The 23,939-nt window shown below is 33.3% G+C and overlaps 2 protein-coding genes across 4 annotated transcripts; one reads left to right on the top strand and one right to left on the bottom strand.

Moving 5' to 3' along the window:
• Positions 1 to 1,519: 1,519 nt before the first annotated feature.
• On the bottom strand, positions 1,520 to 13,077 carry LOC105337759 (apoptotic chromatin condensation inducer in the nucleus). 2 transcript variants are annotated; one of them, XM_034482884.2, is made up of 21 exons: positions 12,910 to 13,077; positions 12,171 to 12,210; positions 11,893 to 11,912; positions 11,626 to 11,719; positions 10,801 to 10,946; positions 10,501 to 10,611; positions 9,284 to 10,223; positions 9,055 to 9,148; positions 8,798 to 8,933; positions 8,415 to 8,476; positions 7,228 to 7,294; positions 5,158 to 5,206; positions 4,862 to 5,016; positions 4,608 to 4,742; positions 4,118 to 4,307; positions 3,664 to 3,905; positions 3,060 to 3,167; positions 2,663 to 2,963; positions 2,344 to 2,447; positions 2,041 to 2,133; positions 1,520 to 1,844 (listed from the first exon to the last, which is right to left on the bottom strand). In XM_034482884.2, the coding sequence occupies exons 1-21, from the start codon at positions 13,042 to 13,044 to the stop codon at positions 1,671 to 1,673; spliced, it is 3,396 nt and encodes a 1,131-aa protein (XP_034338775.2). In that variant the 5' UTR covers positions 13,045 to 13,077; the 3' UTR covers positions 1,520 to 1,670. The 2 variants fall into 2 exon arrangements, with proteins under 2 accessions (XP_034338775.2, XP_065935022.1); XM_066078950.1 differs by having other exon boundaries at positions 9,049 to 9,148.
• Positions 13,078 to 13,225: 148 nt separating this feature from the next.
• LOC105337758 (VPS9 domain-containing protein 1) lies at positions 13,226 to 23,594 on the top strand. Of its 2 annotated transcripts, none has more exons than XM_011442636.4 (14): positions 13,226 to 13,386; positions 15,512 to 15,584; positions 15,852 to 15,944; positions 16,185 to 16,356; positions 16,650 to 16,758; positions 17,103 to 17,165; positions 17,431 to 17,483; positions 17,774 to 17,843; positions 18,114 to 18,199; positions 18,309 to 19,145; positions 19,363 to 19,568; positions 21,351 to 21,423; positions 22,036 to 22,140; positions 22,432 to 23,594. In XM_011442636.4, the coding sequence occupies exons 1-14, from the start codon at positions 13,306 to 13,308 to the stop codon at positions 22,532 to 22,534; spliced, it is 2,124 nt and encodes a 707-aa protein (XP_011440938.3). In that variant the 5' UTR covers positions 13,226 to 13,305; the 3' UTR covers positions 22,535 to 23,594. The 2 variants fall into 2 exon arrangements, with proteins under 2 accessions (XP_011440938.3, XP_065935023.1); XM_066078951.1 differs by lacking the exon at positions 13,226 to 13,386 and adding an exon at positions 14,772 to 14,973.
• Positions 23,595 to 23,939: the final 345 nt, after the last annotated feature.

Below are 23,939 nucleotides of genomic sequence, written 5' to 3' on the forward strand. Positions count from 1 at the left end.
GACCGAAATTATCACCTCATAATACTCAAAGAATGATTCCTTATTACTTATATGATGACAGATAAGGAGAGCTTGCTATAATAAGCATGATGACACATGTGCAATTCTTCACATCTAATTATCCCAAACAATCTTATCGATATATCAAATACAGTATACATGGTTATTTTCGCCCCCGTGCATTTTTTAACCCTTTTAAACTTGCAAATGGTTTCGCCCGGTCTTAAAATTGTCCAGACACAGTTAGAAATAGACCCATTCATGTGGTAAGACTCATAATAAATCAGTTATATTGAACGATTAACAACGAGGACGAAAGGGGCGAAAATAAAACGGACGCGAATATGTTTCCTTGCATACAGTACATGTAGTTATTTAGCCGTAAATTGAAATGCACGATTGATCATCTGTTAGTCTGTCTTATTTTGAATGAAAATATTTTACAACAGTCATTTCAATAAATCATTTTTTATGTTTAAAGCTAATTCTTTATATCTCTCCATAATAATCAAATCTTTTTTTTTTTTATTAATTCATATAAGTATTCAGTGTAAGTGATTAGAAATGTTTTGTACCAATGTAATTTAGCAATTAGGGTTGTAGCCTACCTGTCGATAAAATCTATTGTTCTCTGCATCCCTTTCTCATTTAGCAAACATCCTTTCTCTACAGTTTTAAAAAAAATGTTAGCTTTAAATGGGAAAACACCTTTCATACAGAAACAAAAACTCATAATTAAAATTTAATATTTGATGTAAATACCATCGAATACTTAGGAAAGAAAAATAAATATAATTGATTTCCTTTATTTAGAAATTATTTTGAAATCCATTGATTTTGCTAATTGATCACGTGACTCCACATAAAACCTCAATCGCAACTTCTCGGACCTCCGGCAGAACTGGGAAAGACACCTCCAATGTAATACATACTAGGCGTCCATGACCCCCTCCCCCCCCCTTTTTTTTTAAAAATAAAACGATATAAATACAAAGCAACTCACGATCTGTTGAGATATGAATTAGATTTCATTTAATATAATGATATACCCTAAAATATACCACGGAAGACACACAAAGGGTGTCTAGCTGAAACTTATATATTGATGGGATGCAACTCCATTTGTATAAAATTCTAACATTGGGTAATGTTAATACATTAGAGGTATTTTTCGATCTCTGTCGAAAAGGCCCGAGAAGTTCCGATTGATAAAACCTCTGTAGCAATGGCAACTTGATTGTCATTGCTCAAGAGATCACGCCACAAAGAGATGCATGTATCATACCCCAGAATACTAGTAATAGCTTCCTTAATTGTTGAAACTATTCCCTAGAAGAAGAGTTATTTAACATTCAGCCATTCAAACCTCATCTTGAAAATAACTAATATCAAATTTCTAAACCAAACTGAATTTTAAAAAATTTATCTGAATGACTTTTTCTCCTCTGTCCCTTTGAACATACCACATTTATGCACAAAATAAAAGACCTTCATCAGAAAAAAAAACATAAGTCATGAAAACTGTCATAATAAAAATCAAATTTTATTCAGAATGTCTACAATGTACCAGCCAACAAGATTGTTTATTTAACTAGCCCAGAATAAAATGAAGATGTGACATTGGGGGGAAAAAAATGTAAAAAGTGTGTACATAAAACACAGCTGCCTTCCTATCGCCGTCTTCCTCGGTCTCTGCTTCTGTCGTCACTTCTGCTGCGATTCCGGGGGGCGCGGTCCCTGCTACGAGACTGACTGCGATTTCTGATGGGTCTGTCCCGACCCCTCACTCCCATTCCTCTTCGGCGGTCATCGTCCCCACGCCAAGGGCTTCTCTCTCTTCTTTCCTGTAAAAATAAATCGGCAAGTTCAGCAAAATAAGTCTATATCACTACAGTCTTATATAAGGTCGTAAAAAAGATCATTAAAAACTTACACATACAATAAAATCAGTGTCTATCAATTCAAAATGTTTTGTGACACTGAGACTCAAAATAACAAATTTTAATTAACAATACAGAGAGATTTTAAAAAAATCAATACTTGTAATCTCTTGGCTGCATTTTCTTCTCTCTCTTTCCACATTTTTTCTTGCTCCTCCTTTTCCTCTTTTTTCTTCTTTTCGTGAACTGCTGCCTGCAAACATAATGGTTAAAATCCTTATACATGTACATAAATTATGTTTCATCAAGAATTTCTGTTTGATTGATACTCTATAACTTTTATATTTACGGGACAGATTTGCTAAGAATCTAAACAAGAAAACTAGTTTTTGGAACTGAAGTTTCTGTAATCACAATAAATCCCACTAAATATATCAGATTGCCTTTGTATCAGAAACGTTACCTGTTCATCTGTTAATGGTAACCAGTAGATACACGGTATTGTCTTGGTTTTCTTAAATAAATCATCAAGAAGCTTTGCTGGGGGTTCATCCTCTACTTTCTGGTCTGAAATATTAAAAAAAATATTTATATATGTGCAAAATAAGGAATAATACAATAAAAAGTATTCTTTTAAAAATCATATATTGATCATTTTAATTTTCAATTTTACTTTTATAATCATAAGTTGATTTATTTCAATCCCTATCCATTGGCAGGGCTGCAGTAGAGGTTATAATGACTTTTACAAATGCAAAGAAAAACATCCAAAATTTGAATACCTCGCCTGTCTCTCCTCGTATCTGCATCCCTGCCCCTTAGTCCCCCTCTTCTGGGTGACCTTGACCTACTTCTGCCCCTGTGTGGGGCCTCTTCACGCTCCTGAGACTGTCTGATCTTGTCGCGGTCCCATTCCCGCATGGGTGGCGTGCGTCGTTTCTTCTTCTCCTCCTCGTCCTTTTTACGAGCCTCTCTGCGGGCCTCACGCTCCGCTCTCTCTTTCTCCTCCCTCTCCTTCCGTGTGTCCTGTTTAACCTCCTTGGTTATCACCAACGGTTTGTTTGGATTCTGGAAACGCTCCAACTAAAACATTAAAAATGTAGTCAAAGTTTTAACAGAGAAAAATGTTTTTTTATTAGAGCATGCACACAATGTAATAAGAAGAGGGTAGTTAATTACCTCATCTTTGGAAGCATATTCCACCTTGAGAATTTTGGGATTAGACTGGGGCCATGTGGTTCCATGGAGGGCAGCCCTCGTAGCAGTTGCCTGTTCTTCATTTTCATACTGCAAAATAGACAAAATGAATCGCATATTTTCTTGAATGTTCCATCCGTCTCATAATGCATGTTCTAAGTGACCATTCACCACAACCAGATGAGATACACAGACCTTTTTCATTTATTTTTAAATGTTTTTTCTACAAAATACAACAAATGATTAATTTGATTAAAGAAAAATGATACAACCAGGGCACCAACAATTTTAGTAGAACATCCCTGTGCAAGGGAACATGTTTCTGTAAATGCTTCAATAACATAAAGATCATTCAACTCAGTTCAGCATTCACAAGCAATTTGGACCATATGTGGATTTCCCCTTACTTCCCTACTCATTAACAAACAAGCAAATTACTACATTCCCCACAACTCCATCCTAAGAGGATTATCATGATGGGACAAAAGTAAAGTACAGCTTTGTAGAGCTTCATCTCCCCTCCCCTTATAAATAAAATAATGGTACCCAAACAGACGTATAAACAAAGCCAGAGCAGACTACTCACAGTGACAATACAGTGGGACTTGATGTTGTCGATCCAGAAGCTTTCTTCCACCAGACTTCCGGTTCTTTTCAGCAACTCCTTCAGCTGGTTGAGGGTGAAAGGACGCGTCAGGTTCCTGATGTGTATGATGTTAGATACCGGTTTCCTGGGTGGAGATGGGGACCGTCCGGCAGCGGTTGGTTCATCTGGTTCAATGAGAGGCTTGGGCTGGCTGATTCGTCGGATGATTTTCGGCTCAGGCTCTTAAAAAAAGAGATTAGAAGACACATACAGTATATATTGCAAGACACAAAATCATGCACTGTTAAAAAAAATGTTTTATTTCAAATTTCTTGTACATAAGAATTTTATTTTAGTTAAGGAACCACTGTGAAAATAAAACTCAGTCAAATACTAGACCAAAATTTATCCACACTGAATCTTGATAAGTTTAATGCTTTGTCTTTATATTTACTTTTCTCTGGCGAGGATTCCTCTTTCTTCTCCACTTTCCTGGCTGGTTCCTCCTGGTCACCATTTACCTCCCCTTCATCTTCGCTGTCCGACTCCTTATTTTCCTTATCTTCATCATCCTCATCATCCACCACCTCACCGTCGGACCTCTCTTCACCTTCCTCTTTCTTCACTGTTTCATCACGAACAACCTGCAATTTTTTTTATTCATTTCTGCAAAATTCTTTTTAAAACAATGTAAGAATGAAGTAATTGTCAATTAAAGTTATGAAAGATGATAACTACCATCAAAGAACAGTATTTTAGATTATTAGTCAAGTCTTACATCTAAATCATGTAGAGCAATTACAAGGTTATGCTTTATGTGTGTTGGCATTATTTTCAATTATTACATAGTTCATAACATACATCACATTTGTCAATGCTTTAGATTTTAAAATCCAATTTGAATCTAACATTCTTGGCCTCAAACAAGTCGTGTAAAATCTTACAATAGTTCTTTGAATTTTAGGTTCCTCTGTTTTATCCTCTGCTTCATTTTCCTGATCAGAAATTCTCTCATCTGGTAAGTCTAAATCCAAGACTGGCTCAGAAATAGGACTGGATTTAATGTCTGGCATCAGCTCCTAAAGATTAAAAAGACACAACTTAGCTTTTCAAATGATCATGTTGAACAAGTACCATATTCTATTCACTTGCATTAGGAAATATCCATGCGAAGTGTAAAATCAAATGTTATGCCTACCTTTAGAGACTCTGTTGAGAATTCAATACTGGAGAGCCGCTTGGTCTTGGCCTGGGTGGTGTCAGTGGAGGTGCTGGTTTTGGTGGATCCCCATCTCCTCTTCTTTGCTGGCTTCTCCTGGGGCTCCTCAGGGGCCTTCTTCTGTGCTGTATCATCTGAAAAAAGGTTAATACACATGCAATGTATTTACTGGTACATCATGTTGATACAATAACCTATAAATCAAAATTTTCTTTGTGTCCAGAAAGCTGTTAAAAGAATCGGGGAACAAAAGATTTTTTTATTCAGTGACAAACCTGATGTAGCAACACCCTGCTGTTCTTTCTTTGCGTCTTTTTTCTCATCCTGTCAATTACAAATATGATTCCAACTATTAATATACAACTTCAATACTGTGTGTTTTCAAACATGATTATCAAACATTTCAAAATATTTTGTATGAACAATCCAAATTTTATCCAAAAATGCCAAAAATCACTTTGGTAAAACATACATCAAATCTTGCTTCAAAATAAATTTTGAAATTTATAAAAAATTTTCATTTAGAATATAAATATTAATATCAGGCTGGTGATGGCCCACCAGTCATGCATCAGTGCACACTGTTCAAGCATGACTGATCATGACCTGACCTGCTGCAAGGAAAAAAGTTCACATGATTACTGAAGCTGAAATACCGCCAATACTTGAGTGCTGCACTACCACTTCTGACCCATGACCTCAGTTAAGGGGCGATTCCAAAACATAAAACATTGGTTCAGATTTCCCATCAGCCGACGCTATCAAGTCTACGAACAATTAGGATGTACAAGAGAGTGGGTGTTAAAGTGCGACGAGTTCCCCAAAAATATAATTTCGAAATGTCCTGGCCGAAGTAATGTCTTTTTTTTCAATCGTAAAGACATTGATGGAATAGGTCACCTAATACAGTGTCCCAAATTGGTTTAAAGTCCAACAGAAGATAGATTGGTCACAATCTGCAGAATTCGCAAAATGATGAATCCGAAACAAAATACTGGTTCCAAATCCAAGGTAGGTCACCAAACATAGTGTCCTTCTGTTCATAGTTGTTCTTAACTATGAACAATCCAACGATGAAATGTCTCCATGAACACCTACCAATAACTTGGTAGCTATTGTGTTCAGAGATATTCGAATGTTTTAATAATCCAGGTGGAAAAAAAGTCGAATCCATGGAGCCCAAAAAAAAAAAATCAAGAACACAGTGAGAACTGATTTATCAGTTTTCCAAATATTGAGTGGACAATTCATGCAAAGACAAAGCTTTTACACTCGATAACATCTGATGAATTTCCATAGCTTCAGGATTGTTCACAATGAAAGTTCTTAGAAGTCATATCGTTTCTCCACAAAGTCCTAGCATTAGAACAATGTGAATTTTATCCTCCATCAAAAACACATTTGGCTGACAAAGCTTTTATATCTTTGTATTTCAGTGGTCTAAACCAAAGTCATATTTACTAAATGTTCAACATTTTGTATAAAGGCTGATGGAAGAATATCCAGAAAGATCCACAAGCTTTGATAGACGATTAATCAGTTTAAGTGATGCCACAGAGCACTTAAGAGCTATCACATGGCATTTTCTTCAGCAATTGAATTTGGAATGTCACATTTCAGAACACATGACAATCACAAATAGTTACATTTTCGAAAACGGCAGCAAATCTTATGTTCACTTTTGCCAACGTGGCAAAAAGTGCGGTTTTGTACACTACGGCAAGATGTTGCCTTCTGGCATTATCAAACAACATTGTAGCCAGATCAATCGATTGGTTTGGAAGGCTAGGGCACAGGGCAAATGGCGGCTGTTTTAACCCTACTAGGGAATTCTTAGCAGATGGCAGCACTGAGCACTGGGTCATCCATTTGTCCGTCTTCCCTCAACGTACTATGCAGTATAAAATCTTACATCTCAGAAAAAATCATACAAAAAAGGAGCATATTCTCTTCAAATATATCATATTATGAATATTAAGAAAAACTTTACTCAAACATAAAAAAAATTTTGATATTTCACTAAATTGGGAATAAAATGCAAATATTAAAATATTTTTGATACATCTAGTTTTTGCAAACTGGCCATTACTATTAAAAACAACGAGTTCAAAGATATTTTAAATATGTAAATACTCATAATGTACAACTTTAAAATTTGATTTAATATAATTACTATTCTTAAGGCTGAGAACATAACTTTTGCATCCATTATTAATATGCAGAAATACAGTTCTCAAAGAAAGAAAAAAATTTACACATAAAAAACAGAGAACATTAAAGATTCTAAAGAGAAAACATTAGCTCCTTTTCTGTACAACACAAATACAAGACACAGTGGTACGTACCTTGTCTGTTGCAGACGACTTATCACCTGTAGGGATTTCTCCATCCTCCACTTCCATTGATGTGTCACTGAAAAAAAAACATAATTAGAAATTTCCCTGAAACCTGTTTACATATCAAACACTTGCGTAGTCAGACAATCTGCACTGTTGTCAATCATGACTTCTCAAGGGAAATTCTAAACTGATCTTGGCTCTCACGTCTCTTTATCAAGGCAAATCCCATAAATGTAAATACTGAAAACCAACTTTTATTTGAAACTGCATTCTGTAACTGAGTATATAAGTTAATTCTTAAACATTTATAACAGTAATCACCAAAACTCAGTGTTCCAAAGATCACAGCCAGTGAACTTTGGGGTCAAGTCAGTGAAATTCAAAGGTTGAGAAGTCAGATGGGCTTGTAAATATCTTAAAAGTCAAATGCTTAAAACAATCTGTAATCAATTATGCATAACAGAGGCCTCATAAAGTTTAAGTGTTACACAGGGGGCAAGTAAATTTTTGGGGGGCCAGTATATTTTGACAGACCACTGGTCCTACTAGCCTGTTCGTTTGAAAAGTGTTTGCGAAGACTGTCATAAGAGAGGAAACATCAATTTTGTGGTCAGATATCATTGCGACAAGAATGTTAATATGAATCTCACAGATTAATAGGTTTACACTAATCCATATATTACTTAAATGTTGGGCCTTTATTTCTTTATAAGAAACATTTTGAACAAGTTATGAAAACATATATGTATTTGTTGTTTTTTATGATCAAGGTCACTAAGCAATGAAATAAAAAATCTGCGAATGCCATGCCTAATTGTTGCATACAACAGGTATGCAGTTATGCATTACTGTTATCGTAAGTTGCGATTCATCATGTCGTTGGAGCAATTTGAACCTACAATGCTTGTATCATTAGTCCTGTTGACCGGCATTACATGTACTGTATGATCAACCACATCACCATGTTGTAGAGATACAGGGACCAGTTTTTTGTTTCAAATAAACATTAATTCAGAAAATTTTTGCTGTGTTTCTGAAACCAACTGTTGGTACAATACTTCACAAACTTCATCTCTAAATGATCATCTGAAATGATTCTCACAGTAAGTTTGACTTATCTGAGATTAGTACATGTATCACTTCCATTATTTCAAAGAATTTCTGGAATTTCTTTAACAGAATAAAATCTTTACCCAGTCTGAACATCTGACAAATCTGTTGTTTGAGTATCGTCTGTTGATTTCTCTGTCTTCTTCTGCAATGAAAAAAAAACGAACCCAGTTTTGCAATGGATCTACAAAACTACATCATGTATCAAGAGACATAGTTTGCAGTTCTACATACTCATTTTAAAATTACCTTGACATATGAAAAATCAAACATCCTAATGAAAGTCCCTTATCAGAATTCAAGACAATGACAGGTGATTAGAAAAAAATTCATGTAGTTGCAAAAGGAACCTTTTTTAACTACAGTACATTCCATCATATCAATTCCACTTTGTACTATTGCCAAATCACTATCATATCTACTCCTATCCACCTACACATGTAGTACTAATGCTAAATCACTCTACCTTGACCACAGACACTGTACTGCCGGGTTGAACTGGTGAAGTGGACCGTGACCTGCTCCGGAACTTCTTCGGTGACCTTGACCTTTCCGACTCTGAGGATGATGATCTTGAAGATGAACTGGATGAAGATGCTGACCTAATTTTAAAAAAAACCAATTTAATTCCCTTTACTCAAATAAATGATGATAATTATAACACAAAACTGACCTGAATAATTAAAATGGCAAAAGAGGAAAGAAGTTTTTTCTGACCTTGACCTTTTAGTATCACATTTTCCCTTTGGATCCTCTTCCTCTGTGTCTGAATCAGAAGATGATGAGGACTTCTTCCTGCTTCTTCCCTCTCTCTTATCTGACAATCAATAAATATATATCAATTTTTTTCTCGATAAAATAGGGATTTGAATTAGAAAAAATTGCAATTTCTCCATTACCATATCAAAATTGGGTAATGATCTCATTAAAATAAACCACATTTTGATCATACCACTTTCTTTTTTAGTTGTTTCTTTGTCTTGCTTTTCTTTAATCTCTTTTTCTTTTGCCTCTTTTTCAGCTTTTAAATTAGCTTCTTTTTCTTTTGCCTCTTTCTCAGCCTTAAGTTTAGCCTCCTTTTCAGCTTTATCTTTAGCCTCCTTTTCAGCTTTTTCCTTAGCCTCTTTCTCAACCTTAAGTTTTGCCTCCTTTTCTGCTTTCTCTTTAGCTTCTTTTTCTGCTTTTAATTTAGCCTCTTTTTCAGCTTTTAATTTAGCCTCTTTTTCTGCTTTCGCTTCTTTTTCTGCTTTTAATTTAGCCTCTTTTTCAGCTTTTAATTTAGCCTCTTTTTCAGCTTTTAATTTAGCCTCTTTTTCAGCTTTTAATTTAGCCTCTTTTTCTGCTTTCTCTTTAGCTTCTTTTTCTTTAGCCTCTTTCTCAGCTTTTTCTTTAGCCTCCTTTTCAGCTTTTAGCTTAGCTTCTTTTTCTGCTTTCTTTTTAGCTTGCTCTTTTTCTCTAGCCTCCTTCTCAGCCTTCTCTTTAGCCTCTTTCTCAGCTTTTTCTTTAGCCTCTCTTTCAGCTTTTTCCTTTGCCTCTTTTTCTTTTGCTTCCTTCTCTGCTTTCCTTTTTGCCTCTTTTTCAGCCTTCTCCTTTGCTTCTCTCTCAGCCTTCTCTTTTGCCTCTTTTTCTTTTGCCTCTCTTTCAGCCTTTTTTTTCTCTTCTCTTTCTTTTTCTTTTGCTTCTCGTTCTGCTTTCTTTCTTTCTTCTCTTTCTTTTGCCTCTTTTTCAGCTTTAATTTTGGCCTCCTTTTCTTTGGCCTCCCTTTCAGCCTTTTCTTTTGCTTCTTTTTCAGCCTTTTCTTTAGCTTCCTTTTCAGCTTTCTCTGTAGCTTTTCTCTTTTCCTCTTCTTCAGCTTTTCTTTTTTCCTCAGCTTCTTGTTGCTTTTTCAGTTCCTATTTTAAAGAATTTTCAAAATTCAGTCTCCTTTCTAATATTGCTAAAAGATTGCACCAACATGAAAGGTATTGTTCCCGAAAAATTCGGCCAAATTAGGGTGTTAATTTACAAACATAAGGAATAAACAGCATAAAACAGCATAAAACAGTCTCAAACGGCATAGTAAATCAGTGGCAAAAATGCCTCCATTTATCACCACCAAAAAGATATTAACAATAACAAAGTTAAAGTAGAATCAATTATGAATGTCTGTGTCTTTTTCTAGGGATATACCTCTGCTGAAGACACCTCTTGTGTTGAGTCCCGTGAACTTTGCCTCAAGCGCTTGCTGCGAGAACTTCTAGATGTTTCACCCGTCTCCTCCGCACTTGTTCCTGGGGTTCCCTACACAGACAACATAACATACATAAAAATAACTCCTCTAATAGTAATAAACATTTCACCCACTCATCTTGATCTATAAGAAATATTGCTTCACATAAATCTACTTTTTTTTTTTCGCATTGCTTATTTCATCTATGTCATAATCACATAATGGGGGGGGGGGGGGGGGGGGGGGTCTCCATAAGTTACCTTATCTTTGTTATTGCTCTCAGGAAAACTTGGTTTTGCTGGAGTCTTGGTGGGGCTTGGCTCACCAAAACTCTTTGAAGGACTTTTCTTGGTTGGGCTGGATTCTGACTCATCCTGCGAGTTACCCGATTCCTGGCTCTCCTCCTCTGAAAGAAATAAACAGACAAATGCGTTATACATTGAATATCCTTCAAATATCTCTTAATTCTATCACAGCTTGCAAAAATGTATTAGCACAACAAACCATTTTAAAATATGATCAGAGAAATGTATGATTACTTGACAGCATTTGTTTTGTAACGAAATATTATAGAATACCACTACGAAAATTTATGGCCAATAATCCTATCAATATCCTTCAGATATTTCACTTCTGACCAATGCAGACTTCAATTAGTTATTTCACTTCGATGAACATAAAATTTTGTAGATCAACTCAACCACAAAATCTACAAAACTTGGTAAAGCCAAAATAAATTCATTATTTGTTTGGAATTTAAATACCCCCGCTAATAAAATTTCATTACCAAAAAATAAATAACTTTTTTTATGGAGAATTTTTTTTTTTAAACCAATTTTTAATTAAATAAGCTTCAAGTCTGAAAAATAAAAATAAATTCCCTCCCTCACTCCTGGGTCTAGAGACCTCCAGGCGGCAATTCCAAACAAACATTTTTTTCAGGATGACCAAAGTTGAACCATCGTTGATGAATCCACAGTATAAACTATAAAGTTGCAAATTTTGAAATGTCCACTTAAAATCATTCTACTGTATTATTATTTACATTATAAAATATACAACTAATATAACTTATATATCCAAACCTGAAAATCTCTTCTTCTGTTCCACAATAAGCTCCCTTTGTTTGGCCAAGTATTGCCTGATGAAATCATTTTCTACAGCTGCACCTTCCTGAATCTTTTAAAATAAATAGATACTGGCTATTCATTATCTAATTTCTTAATATTTTGTCTTACTAACTACTTCTACATATATAAACAAAATGTTATGTTAATTGATGTAACTTATACCAAATAATTCACATTCTCTTTAATTCTTTTAGAAATAACAAAATAATATGTAATTTTTACCTTTTGGTTTGGAACTTCATCTGCAAAAGTCAACGTAATCAATTTTGTACATGTAAGTAATGATATACAAAATGGTTAAATGGAGGTAGCATGAACAAAGCATGAAAGAATATTTTTGATACAATGTACCTAAAAATGTTTACTCTGGATTTTTTATTCTCTTTTAATGGTAAATTAAAATAAAATAGGACAACTAGTTAATGATAGGTTGAGCTGCTGACAACATTGATGTGTTTTATCAAAGTGAATAATAAATACACAAGGGATAAAATATTTACCAGTTGTATCAGCATTTCGAATTTTTTCAAATTGAAAATGCTACAATAGAAAGAAAATTTTATTAAATAATGAAATATAAATATTTCTAGTAAATAATTGTTTTTTAAAAATAATCATTATAATTATTTTTAAAAAATATCTTTAAAAAGATGTAAAATCATACATGTAATGCAATATAAAGTTTAAATTTGTTATAACAAATGGAGAATTCTCACTGGCTTTTGTTTTTTTTAAAAAAACAAATCTGTATTTTACAAATTACATGTACATGCCATCAGGTCATACTTGTCAATCAGGGCATTATATTCACCCATTTACTTGGTATCAAAATATAAAATGCAATGTAAATACACTCTTTGCATGTATCGTACTGCCAGAAAACAAGATTCTGACATTATGTTTGTTTATTGTCAGTACAAACACTCTGAAATGCAACTCAGTTGCCAACTGTCAAGACAATATTTTTCGAAATCAGCCGCCCGACCCGGCCGGTGTTTTGTTCTCATTTTAGTTACACTCAATTTTTTATAAGGATCAATATCTTTGCAGGTTTAACAAGTTATTTAAAAACTGCGTTAACAATAGCTGCAATGTTAATATTTTTGCTTATGATCTCAAACCATTAAAATGATGCCATGAGCTCTGTCGTAATGAAACGTTCCTCAACAAAGGGAAACAACCTTTTCGTTTTGAAAAATAATCAGAATTTATTTCAATATGTGCTGATAAAATACCCACCGCTTTAAGTCTTTCTATAAGTTCTCGCTTAGTTCCATTTTTGGGCAGTTTGTTTCTGTCGCATTCCTTCTTCAAATCAACAACTCTAAGTTCATGTAGCTGCTTTCCTCCAACGAGAAAATTCTCGTCCTCCATGTTTATAACCAAGCTTCCGTGGATTAGATTCGGGCGTTTCCGTAAACTTTTTCATGAATTTTTCCTTAAATTAAAAATTGACTCTAGGACTTTTTAAACTGAATTTCAATGGAACGCATTCATTTTTAAATTGTTTTTGTATTTTTTACCCGAATCGAATGTTTCCGTAAATTATAGACGTAAAGCGGAAGTAGCAGACAGCTGAATATATGAAACACTTCGACTTGTTCAGAAGTTGAAGTAGTTTGAGATTGAAGCATCATGAACATGGACACGACTTTGGCTTCTGTAATGAAAAACATTGCAGACGCTCTTCAACTTGACTCCAACAACAAGTTAGAGGTAATTTAACTGTTGAATAAGTTTATTAATTTAACTTTATTCTTCAATGAAAAGTTACACTTTACTTGCACTTTTATCAACATATGATAAAACACATGTAACTGTATCACTTATGATATAGCTACAGTCTTAAAAGAATAACTATGATGAAATGCATGATTTTATTAAAAACCACACCATGTTCAACATTTTTGTATAAAACATGTTTGAAGATGATTATCTTTTTGTCAGACTTTTTAGATCTTGTTTCTTCTTCTGTTCTTGCTGAAGTATAGGATATCCTATGTTTTAAAGATCTATTAAGCAGTCTGTACAGAGCATTAAAATGTACATATGCTGATATTCTTATCTGTGTCTTATTGTCTTTGTGCAAAACTTCATGTTTAACATTATTCTTTGATGTTAATTTTCAGTTCAAGATATATAATATTGTAGTTGAAGAAAGTTTTTATGTACCGGAATGTAAACATTCATTTTAACTCTGTTGACAGACTATAGGCCTAGTCTCCCAATTATTTTACAGTTGTCCAAATCATACCCAAGATTGCTTTCATACTATATAAAAAAATTGGCATGCCTGTTATAGTGTTTACAAATTTCAACCTTATCATAAATTTCAGTAAGCTTCACATTCTCAACTATTACACTATCTGCCACCCTTTGTTTTCTCAATTCTCTTAATTTTTGTATAACATGACTGTGCATCACTTATTGAGAGTATGAGTCCAGATGATACATGTGTAACCTGGATATGAATAATCATACAAAAATGATTTGTCACTAACAAATAACTTCTACTTTGGACATTAAAGAAACAATGAGTTCTAGTCAAGATAATAAAGACCGATCTAGGCTTTTTTTTTATAATCATAATGTAAATTTTATAAAACTATTATAGAAGAAGTCTCTTAAACTATGGAGATTGATTCAAATATCAATACTTTAAATAACGGAATATGATTTCATATCAACACAACTTGCCTTTAAAAATTTATGCAGATCAAGACAAATTAAACACAATAAAACTGTAAAAGGTTTAATAATATTCAGCACACTTAACATCAAGTACTCTTAAAAGTTGTTGTTGAAGTGTGTAAAAATGAAGTGGCTATTATACTGTTGACTTGTATAAGTTTGAAAAGATAAACATACGCTGTACTGATCTTGTTATTATCTGTAAAGGTTTTAGATTTTCCCTATAATTGATTATAATTCTATGGACATTAGTCATATACCACTGGCTTTGAAAGCAAAAACAAGTTGGGGGGAATGGGATGGGGGGGGGGGGGGGGGGGGAGATGATTTCCAGTTCATTTCATCAAGTTCATTTCCAACCTACTTAAAGTGCAATTTCCCTTTCAAGATACTTATATAGAAAACCTTGGGAATATATCATTAAAAAAAGTTATGATGACCATGCGGTAACAACAAACATTTCAGACTCCTGTGTTTCCTACTTTTTGGTAGAGAATCCCATTTACTATAAGGGGTCATTGAATCAGCTTCTACTACCAGTACTTCCAAATAAGCAATTCAGATGAGTAGCCAGGATCCTCATGCAATGGGGAATGTGTCCGAAGCTCATGAGTATATACACAATACATATTTACATTTAGGTTGTCTGATTATCATGTTTTTCATATATTAAATAATTTATGGCCATTCATATGTTTTAAAAAACCACACACTTTTCTGCATTGCCAGCATACAAAATTTCAATTTTAACACTTTTGCAAATCTAAAATTATGATGTGTAAGTTAAAAAAAGGATTGATTATGTGATAAAGTTGGAATAAGCCTTTATTCAGTTTCATTCCACAGGAACAAAGACCTTCCTTCCTTCCTTATAGTGAAGGAAATTTCTAATATCTAATTTAATATATAAAAAAATATTCATACACAGTTGCATGTCCATTTTTCATAATTCAGAACATAAATGACATTCTTATGAAAAAAAAAATGAAAGAGGTGTCTCTATGGAATGAAAATTTTGCACGTAAAAATGAGATTCCCTTTTTTTTTTAAAGAAGGGTGTAGGTAGGGGCAAGTATTGCTAAGCATGTGATACTCTCAGAATGCTTTTTTTTATACATATATTGAAATATTGCCTTGTTGTTATACACAGGATGCCTATGTGAAATATACAGAATGTGTTTTCCAAATCATGTCAACTCTGATAAAAGATGTCAAGTCTAAAGGTAAGCTCATGCCTGTACATGCTACTAATCCAGTAAAGCATAAACACAATGTGATTATTTCAGGATTCGTATCGAGTCTAGCACTTCCTTTACAAACTGCAGTGATGTAATTGTACTCAGTTTACTGGGTATCCCGTTCCAGTGTCCTTGAATTGCTTCCATATTCCTTAAGATTAAAATATTTGGGTTTTTAAAAATTTAATGTTTCAGTCAAAAAAAAAAGAACAGATTTGATACTCTCAGTACTTTGATTTAATTTTTCTATAGATGGCAAGGTGCTCATTACCAAAGAAGTCATGAAGTATGTCCAACTGGGGAGTCAGTGTATGGAGAGGATTCTTATTGTTGTCAACACAATCTGTAAGTGTCCTCTCCAGATATAATTACATCTGTCAGTGATGATCATAAGTCCATTTTAAAAATTTGAAAATCAACTGGAAAATATTGGAAACAAATCCTTTAATAAAATCAGTAGTATTTATTATGGTTTTTTTTTAAAGTATAAATGATAAATCTCTCTCTCTCTCTCTCTCTCTCTCAATTTATGAAAGATTATTTATATGTTCAAGTTTCTAGAATTATGATCTATTATTTCAAAAGCCAAAACAACTGTCATGTCTGATCAGAAATCAGCACCTGGGACAGCTACTACCCCCATTTACAGACCCCCAACCTCTCCTGCGTCTGAGCTGGACACTAACAAACCAGGATTCCGGTTCTCTGCCCCTGTACCCCCCATTCAAGACTCCCCAGACAGGACAATGTACCAGAGGTAGTAATTTTAAAAGGTTTTTTTCACTTTTCAAGGAATTTTTTTTATGCTTTCATATCAATTATGTATTAAAAATGATAGAAAAAAAGTCAATTTGAATATATCACAACTGACAACAATCACAACATGAATTCCAGAAGTATGCATGCAAGTCTACAGGTCTTGTCTTTGGCGTGGCAACTTGACAACAACTACATGTTGTCGTATATTACGGCTATTTTGTATCATTTTACTCTGAATTACAAATAGCATGCATACAATGCGATTATAACATCATGCCTATTTATTTATAGGACAAAGTCACTAGGGCCACTAGATTTAGCGTACAAAAGAAACCAACTCCTCATGGCTGCTTATAAAGCCAGGCAGGCCAAACTCAACGCAAGGAATGCCTTTGACTTGGTATAATTATCTGTACAATTGATTTTTATGGTGTTTTTCAATTTTGTCTTTAAGTACTAAATGTAGGATTATTCACAGCTTATAATTTGAATTTGCCTCATCTTATGTGTATGGTTTGCATCTAGTGTTTAAGAGAGGTATTTTACTCAAGGTTTATGTTTAAAATTTGTGACAAATTGGATCAAAACAATTAGTTTTGATGCCTTTGGTTGTTGGTGTCCTAACAATTTGAGTTCATAGCTGCATATATGTTTTGAACTAAGCCTTTTCATTTTCATTCATTCATTAAGTTTTATGTTAGATTGATTTCCCTGTATTTTAATAATTACTACATGTATTTGCAGAGCTTGACGTTGCAAAGAAAGATGGCAGAGAATTTGGCAATTGCAAAGCTACAAGAAGAAGCTGTATCCTGAATACCAGATGTGTTGATTATTTGCAGTACATGTACTTCAAAATTTCAAATGGCAGCTTAAAAATCAATTTGTGAAATAAACATGAAAAAATATATGAGATTTGAAAATACATGTATATATTCAATGAGTTTGTACAATATCATAGTTTGTAATACATGTGTCTATATATATTTTTTTTGCATTACAACTTTGAAAGTGTCTTTCAAAAGCCATTCTTGACTTAAAGTTGATTAAAATGCCTTAACACAACATTTAGCTTTCAAAGAAGATGAAAGAGAGACAACAAAGACTTGACGATTTGGCAAATCAGTGAGTGATTTTTCTAAGTTACAACAATTTTGTAAAGAGGATATTGTTCTAATGCTATAATTTTTGGCAGGTATTTTTTCAGTGATCAAAATCAAAAGGTCAGTCTTTAAGTTTTCAAGCACTACAGTTTTAAATTTTAAATGACCTAATAAAATATTGTGTTCAGAAAATTCTAATTATAATTAAGCCCTGTATAATTAGCTCAAAATTACCAATATTTATGCCTGCAAGAATCAATTTTGGTTGTATCTTATCTGGAGATTCTAATGGACATTTTTTACTCTAAACAGAAAATTTGGATCTTCCAACAAAGAAACCAAAGAAATATACAAACAAGTTCTGAATTATGAACAAGATGCAGTAAGTCAGTTTTGTTCAATTCTTTTATCAGGAACTCGCACTGAAAATGTCCTCTCTTTATTAATTAAATTGTTCTTCCTTAGTGTCTTTTCTTATGAAGGATAACCCAAACTGGAATGATTTAAATGATGGTAAATTTCAAGCCTAGTTATTCCCCTTGCATAAACACTTCTTATTATTGAAGCATTATTATTAATTACATAACAAATTCAAAAGTTTTTAAATTTCATTTGGAAAATGAATATCTATTAATATTCACTGCTGTTTCAGGAGTGGTTACAAAATATGCGCAAGGAATTGGAAGAAAATCCAAGTGATCCATCTGTCATCAGTAAAGTAATGCAAGCTGTTCTCTGGTAAGATATGAATTTAAACTAAATGCAGAATTATTAATGTACCTGGTATATATGAAAATGAAAGGTACATGTATTAACTAAAAAATAATGTATGTTTTAATGATGACAGCTGCAAGGACCATCCGCTCACTGAAAAGTTGAAGGCTTACCAGTATAAAATTTATGAGAGAATATATCCTTTGGTGTCAGACAAAATGGAGGAATCGATAAAAATTACTGTTCCTTTGGACAAGAGTCTTTGGCCTTCAAAACCAAAGGTCAAGGACAAATTGGCAGAGGAAAAGTGGGATGAGAATTCTGTTGATCATCCAGAGGAAGACAAAGGAATCATGGAAGCAGGGGAAGTAACACTAAGAGAAGACAAAAGTGAGATATCGTTAAGTGAATTAAGTAGTGAAAAGGTTAAATCATTGGAAGAAATCAGTGCAGATGTAAAAGAAAACTTAGAAAAAGCCATGGACATGGGTGATAAATTACAGCACAAACTGGAAGAAAACAATGAGAGGACTCTAAAGATGGCTCAGAGAGTTTCACTCGATGTAGAGTCATACCATGCGGAAAACATGGATGATTTGTTTGATGACGAGGATGAAGAAAAGGAAGATGATGAGGATGATGAAAAAAGTATTGGAAATCAGGATGTCACAGTGCCAAAAGAGAGAGCTGGTTCTAGTGAAGAACTAGAATTATCTGGAAGAGCACTTAGAAGTGATTCATCTCAGTCCTTGGAAGATCCTGAGCAAATCAATAGATTGAAGATGGAGGCCTACAAGAGGCACTTGAAGGGAATATCAGAAGATGTTCATTGCTACTTGGACAAGCTTCAGGAGATGTTTATCTGTGCCTATGAACAGTTGGGGTCCCCAGAGGGGAGAGATTGTTGCTACTCACAGCTGGAAGAACCTTTCTTCAAACCAATCTGGCAGTATTTGTTAGCGTTGTACAGGTACAATTCATAATACATGTATTATAAAAATTATAATGTACAGTGTATCTACCGGTTAATTTATTGAAGTTTCACTGTATCCTGAAAATGAAACTGAATAAGAAACTGAGTTAAGAACTTAGAGGTCTTTAGGGTCACATAAAAGAGTATTTGGTGGGGTTTTTTTTCCAAATATTTCTTTTGTTACATGTATTTCAAGCTCACACTTAATTTGTAGGTTTGGTAATAAATCTTTAGAGATTCAGCTTGCACATGTTATGACGGTTCATATGAACGGCTCGCCAGCAGATCTAGGAGTGAAAGCGAAACTAAGGTTGCAGTCACATGACCAGAACGTGAATGACATTCCATACAAACCAGCCATAGAAGAACTTAGATCCATCTCATCACAAGTGACTCTTCTGGGAAAACTTGAGAGTTTAGGTACCAATTTTGAATTTATACAGTGGATCTGGAAAAAAATTCATCAGGGGGGGTGTACAAGGGATGTTTAAATCTGCAGGAGGGGAAGAGCCTGGAACCCCAACCCCGATCCACGTATTCCTAGCAGAACAGAATTTTAGTAACCATGTGATCCCAGCTTAAAGAATATTGGAAATTATTGAAACAACACAAATATTTCCCTTTCTTAGTGACAAATTTTAGTCAAAATTGGCATAAACATTGAAGAAACTTAATTTAAAACAAATCATTGAGCAAACTAATATTACAAAGCAACAAAACAAATAATAATTTGTTTACGATGGTACACAATCAAGTCGGTGGTTGGAGTACCCGGCGCCCAAACTTTGAGTTTAAAAAATTTAAACGTCTACATTTTAATTAGGTGTTGGTAGACCAACAATTAATGATAGAAGAAATCAAGTTGTTCATTTTGCTATTTCTTGTGACTAACTTTTTTGCAAGTTTCACTAGTATTCGATTTCAATTATGGAGATAGTTCTAAAATATATACCAATCAAGCAATAGAAATCTGACTGCGACGTTTTATTGAATTTTGACGTCAAGGCGGGGCAAAGAAAATTCATCAAATTGGTGGGGAATTGCAATAGAAGACCTTTTCTGACGAAGGAATTGCTTAATAAACCAAACCTATATGATGGAAATGGGGTCAAAAGCTTCAATTAATCAGGGTTTATTAATTGATTATTTAACTAAAATTAAAACAAAGGGACTAACTATCAAGGGGTTTTTTTTGCACACAAACTGATTTCAACAGGTCTAAAGTATATACTAAATGAATGTGGGAGACATTTTACAGTAAGTTTTGGGAAGAAATAACTTGATTTTTTCTTTAAAAAATCAGTAATGGAAAGAATATGAAACTGTTACAATTTTGAAATATAAAGAAAAGATAAAAAATGAAGAATAGTCCATGTTTTCAGTCATATGTAAGGTGCTTAAAACATAGGAGCAAGGAGAAACGATGAAATAACGTTACGATGAGTTTGTGGTTGCTCCGGGTCAAAGAATGTAGGCAAGTTTGTTAGCTTACCAGGAATGAACAAATGATGTCATAAACTTCAAAATTTTCACGTTAACAAAAGGTGTCCTGGTTTACTTTGTGGTGAAATTTCAATGATTTATCTTTTTTACCAAGAAAGTAAGAGTAAATGTCTCAATAATTTCCGAACAACCCTCGTATTTTGTAAACCACACCTTTTAAAATGTTATCTTTTAAACCAGGTTTTCTAATTAGGAAAAATCCAGTTATTGAAATGATGAAAATGGTGGGTGGCTGCCAAAAGGATATCCTTACTGCATCGATAACTCCTCGTACAGTTTTTAAAATAGGAAGTTGTTCTTTTGTAAATCAATTGTACATTTATCAGAGGTGTGCATATTGCTAGGATTTTGTTTGATAAATTTTTTTTAAAATACCAGCTGTTAAACTTTTTTAAACTCATATTTTAGCTTAATATTGCATATATGGTACATGTACCCCTATTGTACAGATAACTCCTTTAACTGTTTTCTTGATAGGAAGTTGTTCTTTTGCTATGCATATATTGCAAAGATTTTGATTTCTGGTCATTTTATATAGAACCCCATTTCTCTGGATAGGTAGCGTTTATCAATTCAGAGTTGACAAATTGATTATGGATACAGTTCACACAAAGGAACACCCAGTTTGCTGTTACATTGACAGCTTTTCTCTTGTTGGTGAACTGTGATTTGACGTCTAGAATTTATTTTTTTATTTAGTGAAGTCCTCCCGCCTGATCTGTAGATGTGTGGAAGAACACTACAATACAATCGGCGAAAATGCCCCAGCCATGTGAGTTTCATGTACCATATATTTGGTAATTTTCGCATTGATTTGCACTTTGTGGTCACTTTTATATCGCAAAATAATAATACGCAGAAATTATATCCAGTATTGTTTGTTAAAAGAAACTTAAGTCACAAAATATTACTGATGCAGATGAAAAAGGTTATTTCACATTTCCCTATTTTCGCAATTTTTGTGACACATGATGTAACCTAATATACCGTACTTTGTTCACACTGAAATAGACAAGCAGATAGTAAATTGTTGCTTAAATTGACACCAACTATCCAAAGTCCACAGTCTTGGCATAACTTAAAATAAAACAGAGGGTTTTTTTTTATTTTATTTTTAAATTCATTTTTAAAAAAAGTACTCTTTAAAGAAAAACAGAGTTTTTTTTTTAATTTTTCATAGTGTTGATATGGGATTGTAGGTTATATTCTAAAATTGCTTTATGACCCAATATAATTTAATGACTTAATTAGATTATAGATACTCTTTTTAAAGTTTAAAATCAAAGCTGAAGTGAAGCTTTTATTCTTTGTAAGTCAGAACTTAAATCTTTATTGAGTTTTGATGTGTCACTTTTTGACTTAAAAATTTCTGTTATATCTGTAGTGGAGCAGACGATTTACTTCCTATCTTGAGCTATGTCATAGTAAGGACAGGTCTCCCACAGATTGTGTCTGAGTGCAGCATACTGGAGGAGTTCATTCACGAGGGGTAAGAACAATGCTAGGTCTCCACCTCAGAGTTATTGTAAACATATTATATTTGATGCAAATAATACTGATATTTGGTGAAAACTGGTTTTCAAACAATTTAGCGTGGATTTGAACAAATTTGATTTTAACTTCTTGTTAAATGTCAACTTTTCTTTTTTGTGTATTAACATCAGAACGGGGGTATCACTAGTTGGGGTTTTTTTCCCCAATAGATTATCACAAACTTTCACTCTGTAGTAGGACAGAATGTTTATAATGTTTTGAATTTTCCATTTTCATTCCTTTCCAGGTACATTATGGGAGAGGAAGGGTACTGCCTGACTTCAGTTCAAACAGCTTTGAAGTATTTAGAAACTCTCAGTAACAACCTACTTGCATCAGATCAAGAATAAGTCAATTGCTGAATTTCTATCACCCACATTACATTGGTACAAGATATGCTGGTATTTACAGTTGAGCTGTCGATAATGTAATCATGTGGTTTCATTAATATTTGTTGAATAACAATTTTTGTTGGTTCTGTTGTTCAGTTGATCCACAGAATTAAATCTTCATTAAAATGCAACTTCTAATAACATACACAAATTAACGTAGCCTTGAAACTGTAATTTTCATCAAATCCACGAAAAATTGATGCTCAAAGAAATTATTGAAACGGTTTTCTGTGTACTGTAAAAGTGGCTATTTGCGTGTTGGGAAAATACTAGCTACGCAGTAAGCTTAAAACTGCAAAAAGCAACCCCATGTGTATGGTACAAAAACTTACAAACTTTAGAGTAGTAAATAACACAACATGTATTTAATATACCCACAAAGTATTGTTTGACTAAAGAAAAAATACAATAACCAACAGTGTAAATTACTAATGTACTTTATCATCCTCTTTAATACTTCTACGCATTTAATACTCTTTAATACCTTACTTCTACGCATTTAATAAGAGTACTTGTATTTTATTGGGAGCGGAGTGGACCAAAACCCTTAGCTAGCAATCAAAAGATGATGTATTTGGGTTACTAAAAGAAAAGTTATGCTTCTTAAGAATCATTCTAAAAGTTTGCCTCTCTCAATATTCTGGTTAAATGTTTTGTTTTAGAATTTATAAAATTATTGCATTTGACTTCAATTCTGTAGAGTACATTTTGGGGTTTTCATTTCATTATAAAACAGCATGTCTTGTATGCCATAAATCTTAAAATGAATAGTACTAACTAAAGTTGCTTGAAAGACCAATCTATATTATGTTATTGATGTGATATTTTTATGTTGTATGCATCATTATATGATGTGAAAGAAGTGATTGTGATAGCTAGTGTCTTTGGATGACAAAGTTGATATGTGTTTTTGTGATATATCTTTTTTACAAACTGTTAATTTACATGTATATCATTACAATGTTAAAATATATAATATGTTTTCATTATCTTATTAAATAAAATACTTTTAAAAAAATGTGTCATTTATCAATTGAGAAGTAAAAAAGGTACATAACTCTGTTAAAGCTAACATTGCTAGAATTGCAAAAGTTATTCCTCAGCTAGTTTGAAACCAGTCTAGCTTGTCAGAAGCCATAGGAGGGTTAAAATGATTCAATAAAATGAAAAAATTCTTTCTTTTATGTTTATATACATGTAAAGTAACAAAAAATGAATTATTGATCAGTATGATGTTTTGATGGAAGAGCCATACGTACATGACCTTTGACACTTCACCTTATTTGGTCATATCTTGCTGTAGTCTTTTGCATTCTTACCAATTATTACCAGATTTTATAAGCAAAACACTAAAAATTAACTG

The sequence above is a fragment of the Magallana gigas genome, chromosome 3 (genome assembly GCF_963853765.1).
Source record: "Magallana gigas chromosome 3, xbMagGiga1.1, whole genome shotgun sequence".
Classification (NCBI taxonomy): Eukaryota; Metazoa; Mollusca; class Bivalvia; order Ostreida; family Ostreidae; genus Magallana; species Magallana gigas.

Excerpts from the sequence above, each read along its gene's own strand:
- LOC105337758 (XM_011442636.4), top strand. The coding sequence starts at position 13,306 with ATGAACATGGACACGACTTTGGCTTCTGTAATGAAAAACATTGCAGAC. Across the intron at positions 19,146-19,362 it reads TATTTGTTAGCGTTGTACAG|GTTTGGTAATAAATCTTTAG; the intron begins GTACAATTCATA and ends CTTAATTTGTAG. Across the intron at positions 19,569-21,350 it reads GGGAAAACTTGAGAGTTTAG|TGAAGTCCTCCCGCCTGATC; the intron begins GTACCAATTTTG and ends TTTTTTATTTAG.
- LOC105337759 (XM_066078950.1), bottom strand. The coding sequence starts at position 13,044 with ATGGAGGACGAGAATTTTCTCGTTGGAGGAAAGCAGCTACATGAACTT. Across the intron at positions 11,720-11,892 it reads ATGAAGTTCCAAACCAAAAG|ATTCAGGAAGGTGCAGCTGT; the intron begins GTAAAAATTACA and ends TTATTTTAAAAG. Across the intron at positions 9,149-9,283 it reads AACAACTAAAAAAGAAAGTG|ATAAGAGAGAGGGAAGAAGC; the intron begins GTATGATCAAAA and ends ATTGATTGTCAG.